This window comes from Carettochelys insculpta, chromosome 12 (genome assembly GCF_033958435.1).
Source record: "Carettochelys insculpta isolate YL-2023 chromosome 12, ASM3395843v1, whole genome shotgun sequence".
Taxonomy (NCBI): domain Eukaryota; kingdom Metazoa; phylum Chordata; order Testudines; family Carettochelyidae; genus Carettochelys; species Carettochelys insculpta.
The window spans coordinates 24,951,210-24,975,016 of NC_134148.1; the positions used below are offsets into that span (position 1 = coordinate 24,951,210).

The 23,807-nt window shown below is 40.7% G+C and overlaps 1 protein-coding gene across 5 annotated transcripts in view; it reads right to left on the bottom strand.

Annotated features, from left to right (window-relative positions):
- The window catches only part of FBN1 (fibrillin 1), a 220,712-nt gene that overhangs the window by 91,832 nt on the left and 105,073 nt on the right, over window positions 1-23,807 (bottom strand). For all 5 annotated transcript variants that reach the window (XM_075007180.1, XM_075007179.1, XM_075007176.1 and 2 more), the window contains exons 15-23: window positions 21,486-21,608; window positions 13,619-13,741; window positions 11,212-11,364; window positions 8,690-8,743; window positions 7,391-7,516; window positions 5,609-5,734; window positions 4,381-4,500; window positions 3,582-3,719; window positions 1,764-1,814 (exon numbers count right to left, since the gene is read on the bottom strand). In XM_075007180.1, the coding sequence (XP_074863281.1) occupies window positions 1,764-1,814; window positions 3,582-3,719; window positions 4,381-4,500; window positions 5,609-5,734; window positions 7,391-7,516; window positions 8,690-8,743; window positions 11,212-11,364; window positions 13,619-13,741; window positions 21,486-21,608 (1,014 nt within the window). The remainder of the gene's footprint in view (window positions 1-1,763; window positions 1,815-3,581; window positions 3,720-4,380; window positions 4,501-5,608; window positions 5,735-7,390; window positions 7,517-8,689; window positions 8,744-11,211; window positions 11,365-13,618; window positions 13,742-21,485; window positions 21,609-23,807) is intronic.

A 23,807-nucleotide genomic window follows, 5' to 3' on the forward strand; every position in this document is an offset into this window, starting at 1 on the left:
ATGGGGAACAAAAAGGCACTGACCCAGCTCCCAGTATATTTGCCTTCTACCAGGTTCCTGTAGCGTGCTGCTTGTGGTGTGCCCCACACCCACACAAGACTCTTGAGGGATGGAGAAGGGCAATGTGGTCAGGGCTGCCACTAGGGGACCTTTGCATTCCTTGCACTCTCCAGAGGGGCGTGACAGCTCCATGAGGGCTCGAAAGCAAAAAGCAAGTCCCTCGGACCCACAATTACGTGCAACAAATGAAACAGCCATCATTGGACAACATGGAAGACAACCCGTGGACACTTCCCACTCCAAGGCTTGTCTGTGGATTGGAGGCATGTTGGTAATTCCATCCACCATACCTAAACTTATTTCCCTTAACAAACCCCATTTTGCATGAATCATGTGTGGGAGGACTGACTGACTATATTACCCTTGGGAAGTTCCTGTTACCATTTGGTCCCTCCCGTCCAAATAAATTTCCTATGCAAATATCTTCCCTGCATCCTCTGATATGAACAGCCGTTATGGTTGTGGAGGCCAAATACTATTTAAACATGTTAGGAGGAAGGGTAAAAAGTGTGAAAAGTTGAACTATTTTGGCCTAGTGGAATGAGAAGGATTAAAGCATGTAAGAGTTGTAAACTAAAGTGCTGGTAAAAGAACTGCTAAAAACATGGTGTTCACATCTTGGATTAATAATTTTTCCATCCCAGCAGTGTTGAAAATGCTCTAAGTCTTTCCTTATGAATAGTGATAGGTGGGGCCACTCTTTTTCCCCTTTTCTTTCACTTACACACTCCAGAAAGTATTGCTGAGGTCAGATAAGTTCTATACAGTTGGTCTGTGGTATAGAAGTGCCAAGGTATTCAGTCACCATTTGGAAAGTGCAGAATACATGTGCGGGTGTTCTACTTATTTGATTTTTTTGGTTATGTTTAGTTTGTTCATTTGTCAAAAAAGTGCTGCTTTCTAGAAGCCACATATGGGAATAATTTGTTTTTAAAATATTTTAACTGCAGTGTCATGTCAGATTCTGTCAGTCATGATGACCTGATACGGTTTGAGACTCTCAGAGCTTGTGCATAGTAGGGAAATATACAGTGCACTTCTTTGGCTGAGGTTCAAATTAATCCACAATAAGGAGGGAAAAGGGCGTTGGGGTTTTACATTTTCACTTCATAATATGTGATGATCTCACACACTGCGGAAAAAAAAAAAAGGTATTAAAACCCAACCTCTTTAATGAATGTTTTACCATGGCCTGAGACAGATTCCTTATAAAACAAGCAAATTACTGAAATCCAAAGTTGGAAATTATTTAAAAATATATAATTTTTAAAATTTGAGTTAAAAATTGCTTTTTACAATTCTGTTTTATTGTATATGATTATGGAGTTTAACGACAAAATCCTATTGTTATATCACAATGCTACACTTCTGTAATTGTTATTACAGACACACAATATAATTTATTTTGACCAGTATGTTACTTCACACTTAGTAACAATATTAGAAAAGTATAACTATCTCCATATACCATTCTAATTTGTATTTGCAAAGATGTGTGTTGTGTGAGAGAATCATCAGTCATTATCATTATCATATATTATCCAGGGAGACCATATTAATCCTGGGTGTAAATCTGATGACGCCCATGGAGTAACATCAGGGATGAATTTGGCTCTGTACTTCCTTGGCAAATAACACTAAACCTAAACACCAACATTTCATCATCCAAAACAAGATTTATGTTTGAAAGTAATAGTAAATACCTTCACATAATGTTCCCCTTATTCTTGAATAACCTTTTGAACAGATCGGGTCTGTAAATAAAACAAATGTGAATGGTCAGAGTCCAGAGCTTGCTACTGTGATTTACTTTATGAACACAAAAGAAACATTAATACTTCTTCCCATGAAAAATGAGAGTCAGGAAAGTAATTTCTGAGTTAATGAATGCACAGAACAGGGTAACTACATGAACAATGGGATGTGTCAATTACTCCCCTTGGATCCTTGCCTCACTAACCAAACTAAACTCAATAGGACTGACAGCCTCGCCAGGCCCCTAGGTGAGGTATGGAGGGGGCTCTTGCTCTGTGCTCCCAGAAGGGGTGGGACCTCAGTCAGGAGTGGTGGCACTGGGGGGGGCAGCCAGCCCTCAGTGTGGCTTGGAGAGTGCTGCACCCTGAACCCTCCTCTCAGCCAGCCTGCAGAGCTCCATAGAGGAGCACGCCCATGGCAATTTAAAGGACCTATCACAGAGCAGTTGTGGCAGCCAGGAGCCCAAAGGCCTTTTGAATTGCCAGGCCCCATGGAAATTGCCCCATCTGCCTCCTCATGTCAGCAGCCCTGACTAAACTGAAGGTGGAGTTACATAACTCCGGCTTCATAGATTGCCATTAATTACATTAAAATGTTAGTCTACAGAGGTCACAATATATTACGTTCATTAAGCTCCTAGAGTCACATTTCTCACTAGTATAAGAGTTTGATGGATGAATTTAACGCAGAGACTTCAACAGTAGGCAAGGTTCATCCTATACAGGACAGGATCCTCTTTTAATGTGTGAGTTATCCACTGTTTTCTGCATCAGAGTATTTCCACTGCACGCTTTGATCTAATTATCAAGCAAGCAGACAAGGGTCTCAATCTATTCCTTCCTCAGATGTAGGATTCACTATGTTATTAAGTAATCCAGGATTTCTTACAACAGAGCCTCCATGACTACACCAAGGCCCATATGCCTGCTCACCTTTTAGTGGGAGCTCTGGAGCCCTCCCTCTGATGTTGCTTTGGCACGGTCCCCCTATCAGTAATTAAGAGAAACTATAACAGAGCAACACGAAGCATCACCCAATGTAGCTTGGGTCCGCCTTCAAATCTAAGTGCACAATATATTGAATTAAAGCTCCAACTTCAGCATATTATGTGACCAGCTGCTGCCCCTCAAGTATTAAATTGGCTCTTTTTGATGCTGGGTGGGAAAAGAGTGAGCAACATTACTTTGTGATGCAAATTTTACCAGTCTGTGCCTGGATGCTCTTGAGGCCAGTCGGCCTTACTCTGAACCAGAACTGGCTGAAATTTTCAGAAATACTGAGTACTGGTATGTCTAGTTTCAAGTGCCTGTCATTGTACACCTACAACTTTAGACCATGTCTTAACAGGGCAAGCAATGCACCGAAGCATCTTTTAATTTCCAGATAATGCCAACTGACCTCCTTGCCATGCAGGCTGCACTCAGTGTGTAGCATTTGTGCAGAGCTGGCCCTAGATGTCTAGAGATTAAGACAATGTCTACTATCCCTTTTTAATGTAGCATAAATGCTTATTTGCCTCTGTTTTAGTCTTTAAAAGTGTAAACTAGGTGTGAAATTGGCTGGGATTTCCAGAACTCTTCTCCTTTTTGTAGTCTTACCTTGCTATATCAAGCCCATCTGGATAAAATGCGAGGGGATTCATGCATTTGAGTGGCTTTATAAATTAAAAACGTGAGGGGAGAGAAGGAAGCAGATATATTACGGTTCTTATCACCATGCTTAAATAGGAACATGGGGGCACTGGCAGAATAAACCAGAGTTCTTACCTCGTTCACAGGGTGTACACGGGCTACCCCAAGCAGCACCTAGTGAGGAACAGCACTGGGACTTTAGAGTTGCTCCATTGATATTTATTTCACATCTTCCATTCACAATAGTCTGCCAACAGGTGCCTTTAATAGTTTCTATTGGGGGAAAAAAACCACAAGAGTACTTAGCATTGCATATACTCACAAACACACATCTATAATCCTTAATACATCGGCCAATGCCCTTCAACATCACCATGCAAAACTAAGAATTGACAATATTAGAAGGAAATAGCCTTAATAAAATATACTGGGCTACATTCTAAGACTTAGTTCAGCAGTGAATATCTAGACCTCACACTGACATTATGGCTATTGATCCAATGGCACCAGAGAGCACCTGAAGCAGTGTATTTATTGTGACTCAAACAATATGCTCATAAGAACAGCAGGAGGGAAAACAAACTCATCTTAGGCCCCTAGTTGATCCTTTGGACTGGGAGCATGATAGCAAGCTGGACTAGTGTCCTGCCTTCTTGGAGCAAGTGGGTAGGAATTGCAAAGGAGTAAGTGTAACCCACTCCACTCTGGGTATAGTGCACTGTCCCATCTAGTGACACCAATGCCACTTACAAAGAAAACCGCTAGAGCCATGTACCCAAGATAATTGTGAAAACAAATAATTTTTAAACATTTTTTGTGATGAGATCTTCCACTAAACTCATCTATTCAAGTTATTTCTGGGCTTGGTGTACAATATTTCTATGTCATTGGACATTTTCAACGAGCGAACATACAATCTTTGAAAAATAAATACCTATGCAGACAGTTCTTGTTGTATCCAAAGTACTTTCGAGGCTACATTCACAAGCAAATGAGCCAAGTGTATTTTTGCATATTCCATTAATGCAGGGGTTAGACTCACATTCATTAATATCTAGAAAAAGAGAGAAACAGCCTCACATTAGTACCCGCCAAGGCCAGTAAGACTTCAAAAGGTCTCCTTTAATGTAGCTAAAACAGGAAGAATCTTCCTACCTGACAGGAAATTCTCCTCATATTTTGGTTTCTAGCTACAGCGCTCTTCCTAGAAGAGCGATGGAGTGCATGACCAGAAAAATGTGCTAACTCATTACATTGACTGGAAAGCTCTACTCAGCTGCCACATCTGTTTTCTTTAGTGAAGTGCGACTGCCCAGTTTTACAGTTGAACTGACTGAGCTGATCAAGTGTTTTGGCCACATGTTAAGCCTGTGGCTCAAACCGGATTTGTAACAAGGACCCCCCCAGCTCAGCTGGATGTACACGGCCTATTCTAATGCCCTCAGGCCTCATTAACACTAGCACTATCCGCACTGCTGTCACAAGCATTTGTGCAGTTCCACAGTCAGTAGTGAGAGGGGCAGTGTGGATTGAGACCAGACACAGGTGTTTTTACCATCATGTTGTCTAAGCCTCCTGTGTTGCATTCCTTCCCCCCACCTGTCATTTCCCTTTGTCTTTCTTGATTGCACACTCTTCAGGCCAGACACTGTCTCACCCTGGGTGTTTGAAATATACTGGGCACATTTTCAACACTAGCACATGTTAAATAATAAAAACCTTACCCTTTGGCATCACTACCTGCATCGCCCATACTAAATAAATAGGGCAAGAAGCTTTGGTATGTAAATCTCACAGGTGTCTGCACAGCAGAAGTTAAAATCTTACCCCACCCCCAAAACTTTCTCAAGAATACAGCTAGCTTATTTTCTCCTCTGAAAAATTTGAAGTGAAAGGTATAATACTGGCAATCTAGAGTCTGTTCTCAGTAGGCTAATACATTACTAGTTTGGATTGGAGATTTTATCAGATTTTAAGTTTTCATGGACTGAATTTTTTCTGACTAGATTCTGTGCATTATATAAGTATTCTTCTCTGCCTTAACTGGAAATGGTATCAACTGCTGGCAAACAATACTGAGCTATTAAGAACTCTGGTAACATGGTAAAATGTTTTAAAGTGCAATTAATACAGCTAGACTGCAATAGGCTATCATCAATTACCTTCACATGTTTTCAGATCAGGCTTGTATATAAATCCTTTGGGACAGGTGCAGGTGAAGCTTCCAGGGGTATTTCTGCATTGTCCATTGTCACACAGCAGCCTGTTTAACGCACATTCATCAATGTCTACAATGAAAATTAGAAACATTATGAGGAAAAAAAAAAAACTCCTTGGGAAGAGGCCATGAAAGATGTCCCTTTCCAAGCAGCCGCATTTCATGAAGAAGATTTTCCTGCATCTGTGTGGGTGGAGGCAGGGTGAGGAGAGATAGAAAAAGAGAGAAGAGAGAGATGCCGTTAATTATTTTGCAAAGCCAGTGAAAGAGCAGAACTTCTGGAGATTTTTAACACCTTACAGCAGCGTTTCCCAAAGTGTGGTGCACGTACCACTGGTGGTATTCGAAAAGATTTCAAGGCTTAAGTCCCGAAAGCGCTATGCAAATTTCTTAAGTTTGGGAAACACTGGCTTACAGGTAGGACTCCTGAAATTATTTAAATTAAAAAATGCCTTTATAAATATATCCACAGCCATACCACAAAGTAAAAAAGCAAGCTGGTGTATCCCTTCATTTTACAATTACTGTACTTTATTTCTTAACTACTGATAACTTGCCATGAAAATAAGTGTAACAGATTTATTAATTTAAGCTACCTGGGTATCTTCTAGAGAAAATTTCATTCTTTCCATTTTAGTCCATTCTTCTGAAAGTTGGGCAAATTTGAAAAACTTAATATTTTTCTAGCTCCCTCTTCCTCCTTCCTCAGTGCTCAAATACTTAAATAACTAATCAACCTAGTAAAGTTTTAACATTTCCTCTTTTTATAAAAGCTTTATCCATTTGGTATAGTCATAATGCTGAAAATCATCTTTTTTTCTTATCTACACCACACATTTTTTTCAAAAGTTTCTCACCCTTCCTACTACCGCTGGAGTTGCTACACTGATAGTGGAAATGGTGAGATCATTAGGTTAGCTTGGCTGTCCCAGCCATTTAAGCCCTCATGTTTTCTCAACCTGCTCTGGACTGGGTTAGATGCTGTGGTGAAAGAGACTAGTCTATGCGAGCTGCAGTGACAAGAAATTTGAATAAAAATGTCAGTGCAGATGGGCTCTTTGAGAAGTCAAAGCTCGAGACTCCTTAGGGGATTGTTGGATGAGTTTGATCACTTGAGACAAGCTGCAAGAATGTGGCACAGAGCCACAAAGGATAGCTGAACATGACTAAGGCCCAGAAAGCAGTTAGGCGGAACTAGGTGGATGTGTGGGGGATGTGTCAGGTGGATGTGTCGGGGACCTGAAAAAGTATTGAGAGAAACTGGAAAGGTTGTGGAAAAACAGATGGGAACACAGTAGCTGGGAACCACAGAAGTATTACAAAGAGCAGGAAGAGCTGGGAAGTAAGGCAGAAATTCTGGAATGTGTCAAAAGCGGCCAGGAAAGTAAACGGAGAGGGCCAGGGAAAAGACTGCAGGAGAATGGGACAAGAGTTCTGATGAAGCATGGAAATGTACTGGTGCAACAAGAAGTGGGCTCAGGCGAGAGGCTTGGAAGATCGCTGAGTTGGGTAGGTCAAAACAGATGAAATAAGTAGAGATGGGCACTGAAATTGCATGCAGCATGCCAGAGAGCACGAAGAACATAGGAGAGCGTGGAAAGGAAGACAGGAGAACCAGAGGAAACATCTGAGAATCTCAGCAGAGCAGAGGGAAAGGATCAATGAATGCTTGAGCAGAGGGAGTCAAGCCTCACATCTTTAACAGGGAACAATGGAAATTTCATACCAATGCAGTTTTTCCCGCTTGCGTCCACTTCATACCCAGAATTACATATGCATTTATATGTTCCACGCAGATTTTCACAGATTCCATTGGGGCAGATATCAGGATCCAGTGCGCACTCATTAATATCTGCACAAACACAACTAAATTCAGGATTTCCTTTGGCCTATCAAATTCACTAAACCAGCAAAAGTCATTTATGTCAATATCAAGAATACTGAGTTTCCACATTTTCACATGGATGTCTTTATAATTCAGAATTCCCATACAGAAAGTCACCCTCTCCATCCCTAAGAATGAAGACCACCCACCTTACCTTCATGGTAGGTAACCACCCCCACTAACCCAGAGGTGTCTATAAAGTCTCACAGAGGTAAACAGCAGCTGGAGATTAGCCAAAATCATTTAAACTACGGTCTCCTATATGACAACACAGAGTGCTAAGGAATCCCTGCACAGCCCACTCATTACAGCAGCAAGTAGTGCTCTGTAGCCCTTCCTCTGAACACAGTCTGCTTTCTCTGCAGCACAGTCCCACTGACACCAATAGTAAAGCTTTACAGGAATGGGCTCTGAGATTACTGGGCTTCAAAAGGAAGCACAAGAATGTGTAAACCTCTGATTAATCCTGCAGAACCATAATACTGTTAAATTGAAGTCACCGAATTATGAACAGCTGAGTACACATTGCTCCTGATCCCACTGCAGAATGTGGGCCTGAGTCAGTTGCTCAATATAGGGTATGTTGGAAACAGAAGGGATCATTGGATTAAGACAGAATCAACAGCACAGGACTATTTTTACTCTTTGATGGTTCTACTTTTTCCTCTGTTCACAGTTGGTCTTCCTGGTAACAGCTATGGTGTTGCAAATGATGAGTAATAAACACCAAGGCAGTTATTTGTGAGGCAATTCATGAACATTTGCTCTGCATTTAAGGTGTAACAGGTAATTTACCAGGTTTCCAGGAACAGTTCCAGGAGATGAGCACACCTATGTATGTCTGAAGAGCATCTGTGCTTGCACATGCTTGAATGTGCTACAAACCATTCAGAGACCCTCCCTTTCATTACTTTCCTATATACAAGTATCGGAGGGGTAGCTGTGTTAGTCTGGATCTGTAACAGCAACGAAGGGTCCTGTGGCACCCTATAGACTAACAGAAAAGTTTTGAGCATGAGCTTCTGTGAGTACAGACTCACTTCATCAGATGCTCATTAGATGCTTCATTGCTATAGTGTACAGTAACTCAGTTCTGGGACACTTTTACCCTGGGCAAGTGATAGTGTTATGTGCTCTTACCTTTTCCTTCTGAAGTCATGCCTGGTCCACTGCTGCACAGAGCCTGGTACTCAGCTGAAAAATATTTAAAATAGATGTTTCTTTCAAACTAATTGTTGGCAAGATCATCAACAAGCAGACTGATTATTCCATTGCAACAAAGATACTTGCCATCTCTCTAAAAATGTCATTCCCATTACCTGGCTCTAAAGCTGATGATCTTTAGAGCCATTTTAGCAAAATACACAAAGTGCCAAGGCACATTGCCCACGTGTATGTGGATTCTGTGACAAATCCAAGCCACAGTGAGATGTGCTTAACGGTAAGGTGGACAAGCAGGAAAGTTTTCAGGCACTCACAGAAACTAATTTTTACAAAGAGTCTCACAAGTTTCTGTAAATGCCTAAAATTTTCTGATGTTCTCAAAGTGCTCAACAGAATGTGCTGTACACTCTTAACCAGACTACAAACCACCCCTAGATACAGGTCACACCTTCTAGTACACATGTATTTTGCTAACTGCCCAGATAATTACACTGCTGTTAATTTGTTTAATAGCCACCACTCTAAACGTAGGCTAGAGCCACATTACAGCAGAAGATGGACCCACTGAGGGCTGATCTTCTGGGGTTTCATTTTGCGCATGTGCAAAATGATGCTCCTAGGGGTCAATGTTGACCCATGCTGTACCCATCGCGAGAGGCCAGGAATAAGGAAGGTTGACAGAAGAAACACTCCCGTCAACATTCCTCCATGCAGAGGGACATGAAAGTTGACCGTGGACACATTGATTTTAGCTATGCAATTGGCGTAGCTAAAATTGTGTATTGACAGTTGATTTCTGTGTCTAGCACTCTTGCCCTCTTTCCTTTTAGTATTGGCAGATGCAAAATGTCTTTCACCGTCATCAGAACCAGCAACATAATTTGTGCATCAAAAAAACCCTCTGTTTAACAGACAATCCAGCTCATGAAATCAGCCAACAACTTGGATCAAGAGTTTGCACCCTGAACCCAAAGAAACTGAAACAAAGATATGCTGTGTTAAATGTCTTGCAAAGGGACTCTGCTAAAGTCCTTGTTATGGCAAAATCCCATGTCAAGATTGGCCCTGAAGTAATTTTACACACAGAAATTTAAAATAGATTGCTTTCTCTGCCTTGAGTCTCATAACCACTTTCATATAAGATGAAAAATATAATACACATTTGAGTCAGCAAAAGGCTACATTGAGAAGACAGCTGTAATGCTGGTGTGGGAGGAGTTTCTGAGGAACAAGAGACAAACTTCTGCCTTGGAAGAATTTCTTCAGGTCCTGAAACAGTAACTTATCTCTCTTCCTTCCCGCTCTGAAAGCTGAAGATATCCCTAAATTTTACCCTTCATGAGTTGGCATCTTTAACAGCAGAAGAAGAGGGCAAAAGAGCCCAGAAGAAATAACTTCCACGTGTGTAAATGTTCTGTTAAATTAATTCAAATAGAAAACAGACGCCAATGGCATTAGGCCCTTTTTTAACTGTACTGAGCAAAAAGAAAGGAGCTTTGGTATCAACAGACACTGATGGAAAGGGTTTTTTCCTGCTTTGATAACAGTCCAGTGTTTTGTTACTATTCTAAGTAATGGGGCTTATTATCAAATGGGGAACAGCAAGATCTATTTTATTCCAACTGGTTATATCTCCCTGTCCCTTTTTATAAGGTTGCCAATTAAAGCTAAAATAAAAAAAAAATCCTGAACTATGTTCTCCAGCAAAGCAGAAAACAGATTAGCTTGAGATCACTCTATGCTATGCATTTTACAGCGCATTTCATTTGGATACAACAACTCTGGGGACAGCAAAGAGAACCAATAGATGGCCTTTATTCTGCAACTGGCTCTGCAGAGGCATCCCTGTGGAGCCCTGTTGTCTTATTTTCTGGCTTCAGTCCCGGGAGCATGTCTGCACACGGATCCCGTAAAAAGGGTTTTTCTAGCATCATTGTTTCCACAGCAAAAAATGACTAGGATTGCAAGCTTGCCAGAGAATAGTTGTGTTCCAAAGAAGTGAACAGTGGGAAGTTTCGAGTGAAAAGTGCAGGTATCCTTAACTGGCTTCCCCTTTCTCCACCCACAACTGGAAGACATGGTTTTGACTTACCTGAGGACACAATTTATGTAATTTAGATACCTAGACACCTCAATTACTTAAAATGCGCCCGTAAATAATTTTGAGGTCAAAACTGCGTCCACAGTTATTCACGTTGACAACAATAGAGGCTATTGCTTGAAAATAGGCACAATACATGAAGCAATCACAGGTCAGATTCGTGGTGTTCTTTATGACCTCTTTAAAACAAACCTCACCCCTTCAATGCTTCTTCAAAACACAGCAATGTGTGGACCGAGCACCTGATTTGAAACTTCTCCAGATTCAGGACTTATGAAGGATGGGATCAATGCATGGGATTTTCTATTTTACTAGAGTCAGAATTGAGACATTTGTAAAAATGAATCATTGAATGAAAAGTTTAGGTTAACTTTCACAGCTCTTAAGAATACTGTACCTGAATTTTGAGCAGGACATGGCTGACAGGGTTCTCCGAAAGCATAGTCGGTGCTGGCACAACAACATACTGACTTAGTAACTGCACCAAACAACGGTTTAACACATTGACCTCTCTTGTATCCACCATAGCATGTGCTTCGCATATGTGTATCTAAATGAGAAACATAATCCATAAGAGATCTAGCATAGGTCACAAGAATGATGCCATTAATCAAAACATATTTCAGCCACACCTTTAGAGCTAGATTTTAAACACTGTGAGATATCTGTCAAATGTAATTTTTGCTCATTGTTTTCTCAGTAGATCTCACTCAAATATAACCTCTCAGATCACTTAGCACTCAACTCACTGCAAAGAATTCTGCTTCCTCACACTGTAAGCCTGACAGAATCTGACAATGCTGAGGAAAATCAATTCTTCAGAACTAGTGCATGCTAAAATAAGCTTCCATATTACTGAGCTGAGCCTCTGGACAGACAGCCTATCAGAAAAAGAGACCACCTTTGGAAACCTGAATAATTTGGCCACACTATTAAACAAGAGATAATTATACATTACTTTGGTACCTTTCATCTCCAAATATTCATTAATGAAATCTTGCAACATCTATTTGAAGATTGTATGTATGTGGCTATGCCTGTGTTGTCATTATCATTACTTAATGGCATGGTAATTACAATTTTAACTGGTAACCCCTGTATTAATATAAATTCAAAGACAGAATGGCTTTGAAACTGAACAGTAGTCTTGGGAGACTGTAATGTGACAGAGGCATTAACTTTTCATAACTTGACCCATGTCATGCAACTGAACTCCAGGAATGAAAATTAGCACACATCATCAACAGTCTCAGATCACATCATTTTTGCAGGAAAAAAAAATACATAAACACTGTTATTTTGCAGTGCTCGACTTTATTCTCAGACATAGAGAATGGACTTCCCTTTAAACTGTTTTCCCTTTGTTTCTTTCCAAATGTATTATTTGTTCCTGATTAGGGTTACCATAATTGAACATTCAATAAAGAGGACACCCTGAGAGGGAGTGTATCTGTATTAGTATCCACGAATTCATATTGCATTAATGTTCTATATATACACTATAACATATTAATATAATGTGAGTTGGTAGATACTGATAAAGATACACTCCCTCTCAGGGGTGTCCTCTTTATTGAACGTTCAATTATGGTAACCCTATTTCTATCCACACAGGCCCAAATATAGGTGCTGGAACTGGGGGTGCTCATGCACCCCCTGGTTTAAAGTAGTTTCCATTTTAGATAGGCTTTACAGTTCAGTTCAATGAGGCTCTGCACTCCCAATATACAAATGATTCCAACACCATGGGCCCAAACCCATCGCTCGTGAAATTCTAGAGCTTAAGCCTTGTGAGTCTGTATTTTGTGCCGTATAAGGGTCAGGACCAAAATGCTGAGCTGAGCCAACCCATCCTGCAGCTTGACTTCCAAATGGACAACAAGCTACCACCAAAACAGAGAGAGCATCTGCAGGCACAGTGAATCCACTTCACTGTTTCTTAGACCGAATACCCACAAAAGCAAAAACATGGATGCTTTTGTTTTAAATTGATGACTGTGGCTCAGCAGAAAAAGGTCTTATACATTTCGAAGTTCACGTACTTTGTAATAGTAAACAGGAAAAAAAAAGGTCATAACACAAGCAGACGAATAGGATCTCTGGCCCTGATACTTGAAACACTAACAAACAAGAAGTTAATCAGATTACTTCCATGAATAAAATTAAGCAGTTGTGTTTTTGCAAGATTGAGGCCCATATGTGGTAGGTTTTTATTTATTTATTTATTTTCAATCTAAGAGACTAGAGATTATTTTGAAACGGGTTGCAGTTTTTCTTGGTTATGCAGAGAAAGATCTCCAGACACTGGAAAAGTTCTCATGTCCCATCTTAAAAAAAACTGGTATGTTGACACAGAAGAAACTTATCTCATAGGAAAATTTTACTTTATAACCTAAATGACAAAACTGAAGAATATCATGAGATGTTGGGAGCATTTCTCTCTTGTCTGAAGGAGAGCAGTGATGGGCTACGAGGAGGTATTTTTTATGGATAGTTTTGTGCACCTGTTTCAAAATCAAGAGGCAAGTTTTTCAGCTGATATTGATATTGCTCCATTGATTTCAACAGAGCTATACTGATTAACTTCAGCTGAGAAGCTTGCTGAGAAATTTTTCAAAAAGGAAAAAAGGAAAATGAAAAGTGAACAACTTTAGTGAGCATCACGAACTTATTAGTTTGCAAACACCTACCAACCAAGCATCAGGTGGTATGTTCTATTCGCTGAACTATGACGTGTCCACTATTGCAATTTTAATGCTTTAACTTATTTAATTGTGACTTTTCTCACAATGAGCTTGTCTTACCAACACACACACGTCCATCGAGTCCCACTGCAAGACCAGGGAAGCATTCACATCTGAAAGAGCCATCGGTGTTCACACAGCGGCCGTTCATGCATATTCCAACTGTCTCACACTCATCTATGTCTGTTAGGGAACATAACATGCTTTCTTAAACAGTTTTCAATGTCCAGTTGAAACTTTTGTTTGTAAGGTTTAATTTTAATGCATTCAATAAAAACAAAAACAAAAACAAAAACCACTTCCACAATTGCTATACTAATGCAATTTTTTTTTTAAAAATAACCCAACATTAGCTTATCTATGAAGCAGAGAGCAAAATTCAGTGTAAAAAAATATCCTGCTCTTTGTGCATGTTTACCTCTAGTGCAAAGAGCCACATTTTCCTAATACGCTCCCTAGAGATGCATAATCCAAAATAAGGGTCAGTGAGACAAAACATAATTGGAGGAAGAAGGAAACCATGACTGTTAAGGCACAAGGACTTGATTAGTATTTAAAGGGGCATTTCATTTTTGTGTTATCATTTAGTTTGTGCTGTAAAGAATCAGGCCAGATTGCAAATTAAAGCTTTGACCCCTATAACTGGTTTTCACAGGGCTCCCAAAGAATTTTCTTCTCCCTGCTGTGGGTTCATTTTTGGGAGCACTTCTGAACGTTAAGCATCTAAGCCCTGCCCACATTATGGCCCCATGTTGATCTGCATGACAATTGGGTTTTTATACTAGATGCTTGTTACAGTCCTTCACACACACTTTTTAATGGGAAAATTACACAGCAGCCTAGTAAAGAATTGTTTAATGAACTGAACCCTGAACAACTGTTACATACAAGCTGCCACACTGTCCAAAAATAGCCCCATGGAACAATAAGTACTGTAGCACTGAAACACAAGAGTAAGACTATTGAACTTATGGGTTGTGATGTCAAATTAGTCAAACATTTTCAGAGAGTGCATATCCTACTCCAAGAGACAGCATATTCTTGACATGGGGAACATACTACTTTTCTACATTTAGGGATTACTGACATATATCTCACTTATCAAGTAATCACTTTAGAACAATTCTGCCTAATATACACAGTGGATGACAAATTTCCTTTTTTCTGACCTTAAAAGAGCAAATTTAGAATGAAACACCTCTACGTTTTTCTTGGGTTGTGGTATCTGGCATAAAACATAGCTTATATGATATAAACCCTTTCCCTGGGTGCATCTACACTTGCATTCCTCTTTCGAAAGAGGCATGCAAATGAGGTACATTGAAAATGCAAATTAAGTATAAAATTTATGTATTTGATACCTCATTTGCATATTCTAATTTCAAAAGAGCTTTTTTCGAAAAAAGAAAGCCAGTGTAGATGCTGTTCTTTCGAAAGTAAACCCCAAAAGGAGAGAAGGATTCTTTTGAAGATGGGGTTTACTTTCGAAAGAACAGTGTCTACACTGGCTTTCTTCTTTCAAAAGAAGCTATTCTGAAAGTAGAATATGCAAATGAGGTGTCAAGTATGTAAATTTACACCTCATTTGCATTTTCGGTTTACCGTGTTTGCATACCTCTTTTGAAAGAGGAATGCAAGTGTAGATGCACCCTGTGTCTACACGAGCCCTTTTGGAAGGGGTATGTTAATAAGCAGGTTCAAAAGATGCTAGTGTGGCACTGCTATGAATATGCAGCACCTCATTAGCATAATGGCCACTGTGGTGATTTGAAAGTGTGGCTCTTCAAATCACACGCCGCTCATGGAGATGGGGACCTTCCGAAAGGACCCCCCAGTTTTCGAAAGCCCCTTCTTCCTAACACCAGATAGGAAGAAGGGGCTTTCGAAAACTGGGGGGGGTCCTTTCGGAAGGTCCTTTTCTCCACAGGTGGCTTGCGATTCAATAGCCACACTTTCGAATCGCCTCTGTGTCCATTATGCTAATGAGGCACTGCATAGTCATAGCAACACCTCATTAGCATCTTTCGAACCCGCTCATTAGCGGGAAGGGGCTCGTGTAGACCCAGACATTTTGAATATATGCGTTAAAGTCATTTCAGTTAGCCTGCAAGCTTTTGTTCTTTTTCAAACAAAGAGATAAACCAGGAATTCCTTCCTACTTTACACTCAGTCCTTAGTCAGACAAGACCTTCATTGAATTCTGTTTGAGTAAAAGCTGAGGAAGAACTGCAAGATTTAGCCCACTGTGTATCAGTGCTGAATTTTCTTGACTAGACAACAGGAAAGTCTTTTAGTAAGTACACATATTCTATAGAACATCTGCTTAAAATTTGCTAAAAACTTCTTTTAGGGATTATTTAAAAGAAAGAACTGAACAAGCACAAACACATGTATTTTTCCTTTGCCATTTTAATGGGGTTTTAAAGTGTACTGCAACTTTATTTTTATGATGATGGAAATATAAAACATTTTCTTCCTGTACAACACAACACACTTTACAAAGACAGGTAAACATTACCATCTTTCTAAACATTTGACAAAATACTTGTCAACTTTCACAGCAAAAGTCTAGCCAGTTTGCCACATAAATAATGTTTGCGCACACAGAGCCAGCTTGCACGTGCAATGGCATATTCTCAGTTAGTGCTAATGGATGTATCACTGTTGACTTCAATGGAGATTTATCAGAAGAGAAGCCAGATCTGAGATGGCAATTGTATGTGGTTTATATATGGCACATGCATGCAGATCACAAATTTAAAAGCATAAAAGCTTATTTACTGAAAATGCTACTTTTTAAGTCAAAAGAAACCATTTACTTTGTAAGATCATACACAGAGTGGAGTTAATGAGAACAAGCAATAACATCCACAGGAAAAGTCAAACAGATTTTTTTTTTAAACACGTGTAACCAGAAATGTGATGATAAAAGTTGAACAGGGAATTATGTTAAATTTAACCACAATGTATTTGTGAAAGCTAATAAATGCTGTTTCAGGACGGTGTATGTTTGGGGGTGGGAAAGAGGGACAGTTGAAGTGATCACAAAGTTGAATGCAAAGATGTCTTAGGTGTCACAGCTTTTTGTTTTAATTTTGAGGAAACAGAATTTGACTAACAATCACACCTTTTCTGGCTGTTCAGGTGCTAATTCCTAGAGAATCAGGCTTTCTATGAGTGCTGAAAGATAGTGAAGGAAACCCTTTATTTTATTCCAAAATCTTTTCCAGCTTTCAGCAGGCATCATTGAGTTGCCTGAAATTTTGGAGAACATTCAAAACTTTTCCCTTTGCTGCCTACAAGTAACATTTCACTGAGCCAGGAATACCTTTTGGTCTGGATCCTTAACTCCTATTTGGCCCTGAGGCACGCAACTGAGGATGGCAAAAGTGGAGAATCATGTGTCTGTTTGGTTTTTGTTTGTTTGAACAAATGTGAGTCAATGTATCTACTGTACTTTTGAACTACACCATTTCCTTGCAGAAATTCATATTTAAAATATTAACAGACAATTCTGCTGAAATTGAAAGCCATTGAGAGCTTTTGGAATAAGTCCCTATGGGGGAGGACTCTGGTTGCTGGGGGCACCACATGTCAAATTTTGTGCCAGTGACACTCATGTTCTACAGCAGATGGCTGCTGGGGGACCTTCTGCCATGGCAACCTTCTACCAACCCAGTGTATGAGCCCACATTCCACTGCCATTCTGCACCCTGACCAGCTAGAACATTGGCACTGGCCCCGTCTCCCTTTATTCTAGGTTGATGGCAAATACAGATACAGTGTTACTGGCCACATCTGCTTTAAGAGATGGAAGAATAGTATTGCAGGTAGGTACCAACATTATTAGTGATGACGGCTGTGGTGCCCGCAGCAGTCACTTGTCATCAGCGCTGTGTGTCCCCAACAGGCATTAGGCAGTGGTACTGAGACAAGGACAATAACTATCACTGGGCTTTAAGTCTTGGTATTGTGCCCATGTTTGTATTTCCTTTCCTTTCCTTTCCTTGCCTGTTCAGACAAGTTCTTTGTTTTCTACATCCTAGGTCTGGTCTACACTAGGGATCAAAGTCAAGCCCAGACACCCAATTCTAGTCACACCAGCAGCACAGCTAGAATCAACGTATCAGGATCAACTTTGTTCCCTGGTACAGATCAGGGATCTTCAGGCTTATGCTGACATCCCTTACTCAATGTGGAGTACCAGGGTTGATGGCCAAGACCAGAGAGATCAAATTTGCTGCATCTTCACACACGCAGCAACACCGATCCTGGAGCATCGACCTCTCCCACAGCAAGTATACACATACCCCTAGTTAAATCCATATCATCCTTCCCTCTCCCACCCCAACAGACACAGGCCAAGTGCCTGTTCTCTAAAATCAAAACAAAACTGGACTGAAAGACAAAAGTCAGTGATTTTAAGTTCCAAGGCTTAGGAGACCTTCGGGCAGAATTGGAGTGGTGGTGGTAGTGTTATGGAGTTATCTGTTTGAGAAATTAGTGGAGAATTGTTTCTCCAATGACCGTCTTAAACAACCCTATGGACTCAATGAGAATAAGCTGCTCTCGGGCATGAAACATGTGCCTCTCAGCCTGTTTCCTGAATCTTGCAAAGATCCCCCTTGCAGCTTCACTAGGAGAGGTGTCAAATTATTATTGCATTTGCTGTTCAGAGTTCTACCAGATCTGTTGAACCTGATCTGGGTTCAAGTTCTCAGACAATGTGTGGGTTCCATTCCAGACCTAAGTCACGGATTCGTATTCATTTGTTTTTTGTATTCTTTTGTGATTCTTTTAAAAAGCAGAGTATTAATGAAAATCAAAACCATGACTTTTATTTCTGCTCTTCAGGGAACAAAAAACAAGCTCAAATGTGATCCAATGAGCTGGATTGTTTTTAAAAACTTACCCTGGGGTATTGTTGACTTGTTCCCCAGAGCTAAAACATTTGCAATTTTTAAACAGAAAAACTGTAACTTGGCATAGTATATGTTTATTCCTTGCTTCCACTTCTGCTTCATGCCCATAAAACTTGCTGAAATATGAGACTTACACACAGAAAACTTCCAGTCCCTTAAGGGACAAGACGGAAATGATGATGACCCAGCCAGCAAACAGAATGTCACATTGTCATCCAGACAGAGAGACCAAATTATTGATGCAAAGGGGAAATACTTAGATGAGAGCATTGCAGAAGCCAAGTCCCCAACAATCAGGGTGTTGAGCCTTCCCAGGAGTGCTGTGTAGGGTGGGAACCACAGACAGGAGTGTGAGAAAAAAACCCAGAGAAGGCAGGGTCAGAATGTCCAGACAGATATAGAGAGGGGCAGGAGGAGACAGGAAGTAGGAAAGTATATGAGAATCAAGTTGCAGAAGATGTAGGTAAAGACCAAGAATGTCATAAGAACGGCCATACTGGGTCAGACCAAAGGTCCATCCAGCCCAGTATCCCGTCTGCCAACAGTGGCCAATGCCAGGTGCCCCAGAGAAGGAGAACAGAAGACGATGATCAAGTGATTTATCTCCTGCCATCCATCTCCTGCCCTTGTACTGAAGGCTAGGGCACCATACTTTATCCCTGGCTAATAGCCATTTATGGACCTAACCTGCAAAAATTTATCGAGCTCTTTTTTAAACCCTAATAGAGTCCTGGCCTTCACAGCCTACTCCAGCAAGGAGTTCCACAGGTTGACTGTGCGCTGTGTGAAGAAAAATTTCCTTTTATTAGTTTTGAACCTACTACCCATCAATTTCATTTGGTGTCCCCTAGTTCTTGTATTATGGGAAAAGGTAAATAATTTTTCTATATTCACTTTCTCCACACCATTCATGATTTTATATACCTCTATCATATCGCCCCTCAATCGCCTCTTTTCCAGACTGAAAAGTCCCAGTCTCTCTAGCCTCTCCCCATATGGGACCCATTCCAAACCCCTAATCATCTTAGTCGCCCTTTTCTGAACCTTTTCTAATGCCAATATATCTTTTTTGAGGTGAGGTGACCACATCTGCACACAGTACTCAAGATGTGGGCGTACCATAGTTTTAATATGGGGAAGCATGATATCTTTTGTCTTATTATCTATCCCTTTTTTAATAATTCCTAACATCCTATTTGCTTTACTAACTGCCGCTGCACACTGCGTGGATGTCTTCAGAGAACTATCCACTGTAACTCCAAGATCCCTTTCCTGATCTGTCGTCGCTAAATTTGACCCCATCATGTTGTACGTGTAATTTGGGTTATGTTTTCCAATGTGCATTACATTACACTTACCCACATTAAATTTCATTTGCCATTTTGCTGCCCAATCACTCAGTTTGCTGAGATCTTTTTGTAGTTCTTCACAATCCCTTTTGCTTTTGACTGTCCTGAACAACTTGGTGTCATCTGCAAACTTTGCCACCTCACTGCTTACCTCATTTTCTAGATCATTGATGAACAAGTTGAACAGGAGCGGTCGCAGGACTGACCCCTGGGGAACATCACTAGTTACCCCCCTCCATTGTGAAAATTTACCATTTATTCCAACCCTTTGTTTTCTGTCTTTTAACCAATTCCCGATCCATGAAAGGATCTTTCCTCCTATCCCATGACCGCCTAATTTACATAAAAGCCTTTGGTGTGGGACCGTGTCAAAGGCTTTCTGGAAATCTAGGTATATTATGTGCACTGGGTGCCCCTTGTCCGCATGTTTATTAACCCCTTCAAAGAATTCTAATAGATTAGTTAGACACGACTTCCCTCTGCAGAAACCATGCTGACTTTTGCCCAACAATTTGTGCTCTTCTATGTGCCTTGCAATTTTATTCTTTACTATTGTTTCTACTAATTTGCCTGGTACTGATGTAAGACTGATCGGACTATAATTGCCAGGGTCTCCTCTAGAGCCTTTTTTCAATATTGGCGTTATATTGGCCGTCTTCCAGTCATTGGGTACCGAAGCGGATTTAAAGGATAGGTTACAAACCACTGTTAATAACTCCGCAATTTCACATTTGAGTTCTTTCAGAACCCTTGGGTGAATACCGTCTGGTCCTGGAGACTTGTTACTATTCAGCTTATCAGTTAACTCCAAAACCTCCTCTAATGTCACTTCAATCTGGGAGAGTTCCTCAGATTTGTCACCTAAAAAGGCTGGCTCAGATTTAGGAACCTCGGTAACATCCTCAGCCGTGAAGACTGAAGCAAAGAAGTCATTTAATCACTCCGCAATGGCACTGTCTTCCTTGATCGCTCCTTTTATATCTTTATTGTCCAAGGCCCCCACTGCTTTTTTAGCGGGCTTCCTGCTTCTAATGTATTTAAAAAACATTTTACTATCATTTTTTGAATTTTTGGCTAGCTGTTCCTCAAAATCTTTTTTGGCTTTTCTTACAACATTATGACACTTAATTTGGGAGTGTTTGTGTTTCTTTCTATTTTCCTCACTAGGATTTGACTTCCACTTTTTAAAAGCTGCCCTTTTCTCTCTCACTGCCTTTTTAACATGGCTGTTAAGCCATGGTGGTTCTTTGTTAGGTCTCTTACTGTGTTTTTTTATTTGGGGTATACATTTAAGTTGGGTCTCTAGTATGGTGTCTTTAAACAGTTTCCATGCAGCTTCCAGGGATTTTAGTTTCTGTTTAACTAGTCATTAGCTAAACCTTTCAGTGTTTGCTCAAGCAACATTTCCCACTGATTGTTTGGGAGAGTTGTTAACACTGCAGATGGGAAAAATTGCTGTGGTCAATGACAGATCTCTTCAGGTGATAAAAGCACTTAATTGACAGGAATCTTGGTGAATCTTTCCTGGTCTCAAGGATCAGTGCCTGGTGGAAGTTTAGGTGGAAATTCAGTGATTCTTTAAGCTGTCACGTAGATATGAACCATCTGCCCTTTGAAAGCACTAATTTAATGTAATCACCATTGTCAAATACTCACCATTGCAATAACGTCCATCAGAAGATAACTGGAAACCAGGTTTACAAATACACTTAAAGCTGCCATCCTCATTGATACACATCCCATTAAGGCACATGTTCCTTATGCTACATTCATCCATATCTGAAATGGTAAACAATGGATACAAATGTTCACACTGATGAAATAGTAACAGGTTCTATTAAAAACCTCTTCAAGATAATGGACTGGCTAGCCCAAACCTACCTCTTATGTGGCTACATGGATCTCTGATAAATATCACCAGGTGATGGAACTGAAATTCCTGTCATGGAGGGTGTCCCAGAGAAATTACTCATTTATAGCATTTGAAAGTGAAGAAATATGTTTAAATATGTTTGAAATCACTGATAAACCTAACACAAGACATTTAGACTATGGAAACCCTTGAAACTGCCACCTGGGTAAACACTTGTGGTTTTTTTAAATTGAGACCTAGACCTCCCCGGTGAAGAGAAATATGGTTTTCAGATGTGTGAGAGCTTGACTACAGGCAACCTCCAGACTGAATGGCAAATCACAGTTTTGGGGATTACATGTGGGTGGAGAATACTGTGCTAGAGTGAAAGCTTCCCTAACACTGTTGGTCCCAGATTTGTGTTCCACAGGCTCCCCATAAAGCTGCTCAAACCTGCACAGGAAAATGGAGCGGGGCTCTCTTCAGATGCTAACATTGTGGCCATCAGCTTCCATTTAAAATTCAACTTTCTTTATGTGACAAGTTGCTTATTAGATTACCCCCAGGGCTGGAAGGTCTTCTACCACCACTGTGAGGAGAAGTAGGGTAGCAGTGTTTGGGGACTCTCTTCTGAGGGGGACAGAGGCACCCATCTGTCACTGAGATGTCCATTAGGGAGGTATGCTGCCTGGCTGGAGTCTGTATCCAAGACATTACAGAGGCATTGTTGAGACTTATCCAGTCTTTGTCTACTACCCCATGCTACTCATCCACGTGGGCACAAATGATACTGCAAGGGCTCTGGGAGTATGGCTGAAGGAGTCTGGAGCGCAGGTGGTGTTCTCCTCAATCCTTCCTGTCAAAGATGGGGTTCCAGGAAGAGAGAGGTGCATCCTGGAGGTGAATGCCTGGCTGCAAAGTTGGTGTCACCAGGAGCCCTTTGGCTTCCTTGACCACAGGATGAAATCCCAAGACAAACTGCTAAGCAGGAATGGGGTTCATCTTTCAAGGAAGGGGAAGACTATATTTGCATCCAGACTGGATAACCTAGTGAGGAGAGCTTTAAACCAGGTTTGATGGGGACTGGTGACCAAAGCCCACAAGTAAGTAAAAAACCTGGAGACCTGAGAGTTGGGTTGGAAATGGAAGGGATCATGGGCTATAATAGCAGAGAAAAAAAAAGGTACTAGGTAGAACTTGGAGGCAAAAGCAAATCAGTATCTTAGATCCTATGCACAAATGCAAGAAGTATGGGTAATAAGCAGGAAGAACCTGAAGTCCTAACCACCAACCAGCTGTGGTATAACTGCCACAGAGACTTGGTGGGATAACACACACAACTGGAATGTTGGTATAGAAGGGTACAACTTACTCAGGAAGACTAGGCACAGTAAACAGGGAGGAAATGTTGCCTTATATATTAAAAATGTGCACACCTGGACTGAGGTGGAGATGGACGCAGGAGACAGACACATCAGGAGTCTCTGGATTAGGTTAAAGGGGGTAAAAAACAAGGGTGATATGCTAGGGTTCTATTATAGATCAACTACCCAGATAAAAGAGGTGGATCAGGCTTTTTCTGAACAACTAACAAAATCATCCAAAGCACAGGATTTGGTGGTGATGGGGGAATTCAACTATCACAACATATGCTAGGGAACTAACACAGCGAGGCACAGACTATTCATTAAGTTATTGGACTGCACTGAAGACAATTTTTTATTTCAGAAGGTGGAAGAAACTACTGGGGGGAATCAGTTCTAGATTTGATTTTAACAAATAGGGGAGGAACTGATTGAGAATTTGAAAGTGGAAGGCAGCTTGGGAGAGAGTAACCAGGAAATCATACAGTTCATGATTCTAAGGAATGGTAGAATAGCAAAATAGAGACAATGGATTTCAGGAAGGCAGAGTCTGGTAAATTCAGAGAGCTGGAAGGTAAGCCCTTTACGAAGCAAGACAGAGGAAAAACAACTGAAGAGAGATGGTAGTTTTTGCAATGGGACACTACTAAGGGCCCAAAAGCAAGTTTTGTGCAGGAAGGGTAGAAAGTATGGTAAAAGACTGACTTGGCTTAGCCAGATCATGCATGATCTCAAAATCAAAAAGGAGTATTATAAAAAGTG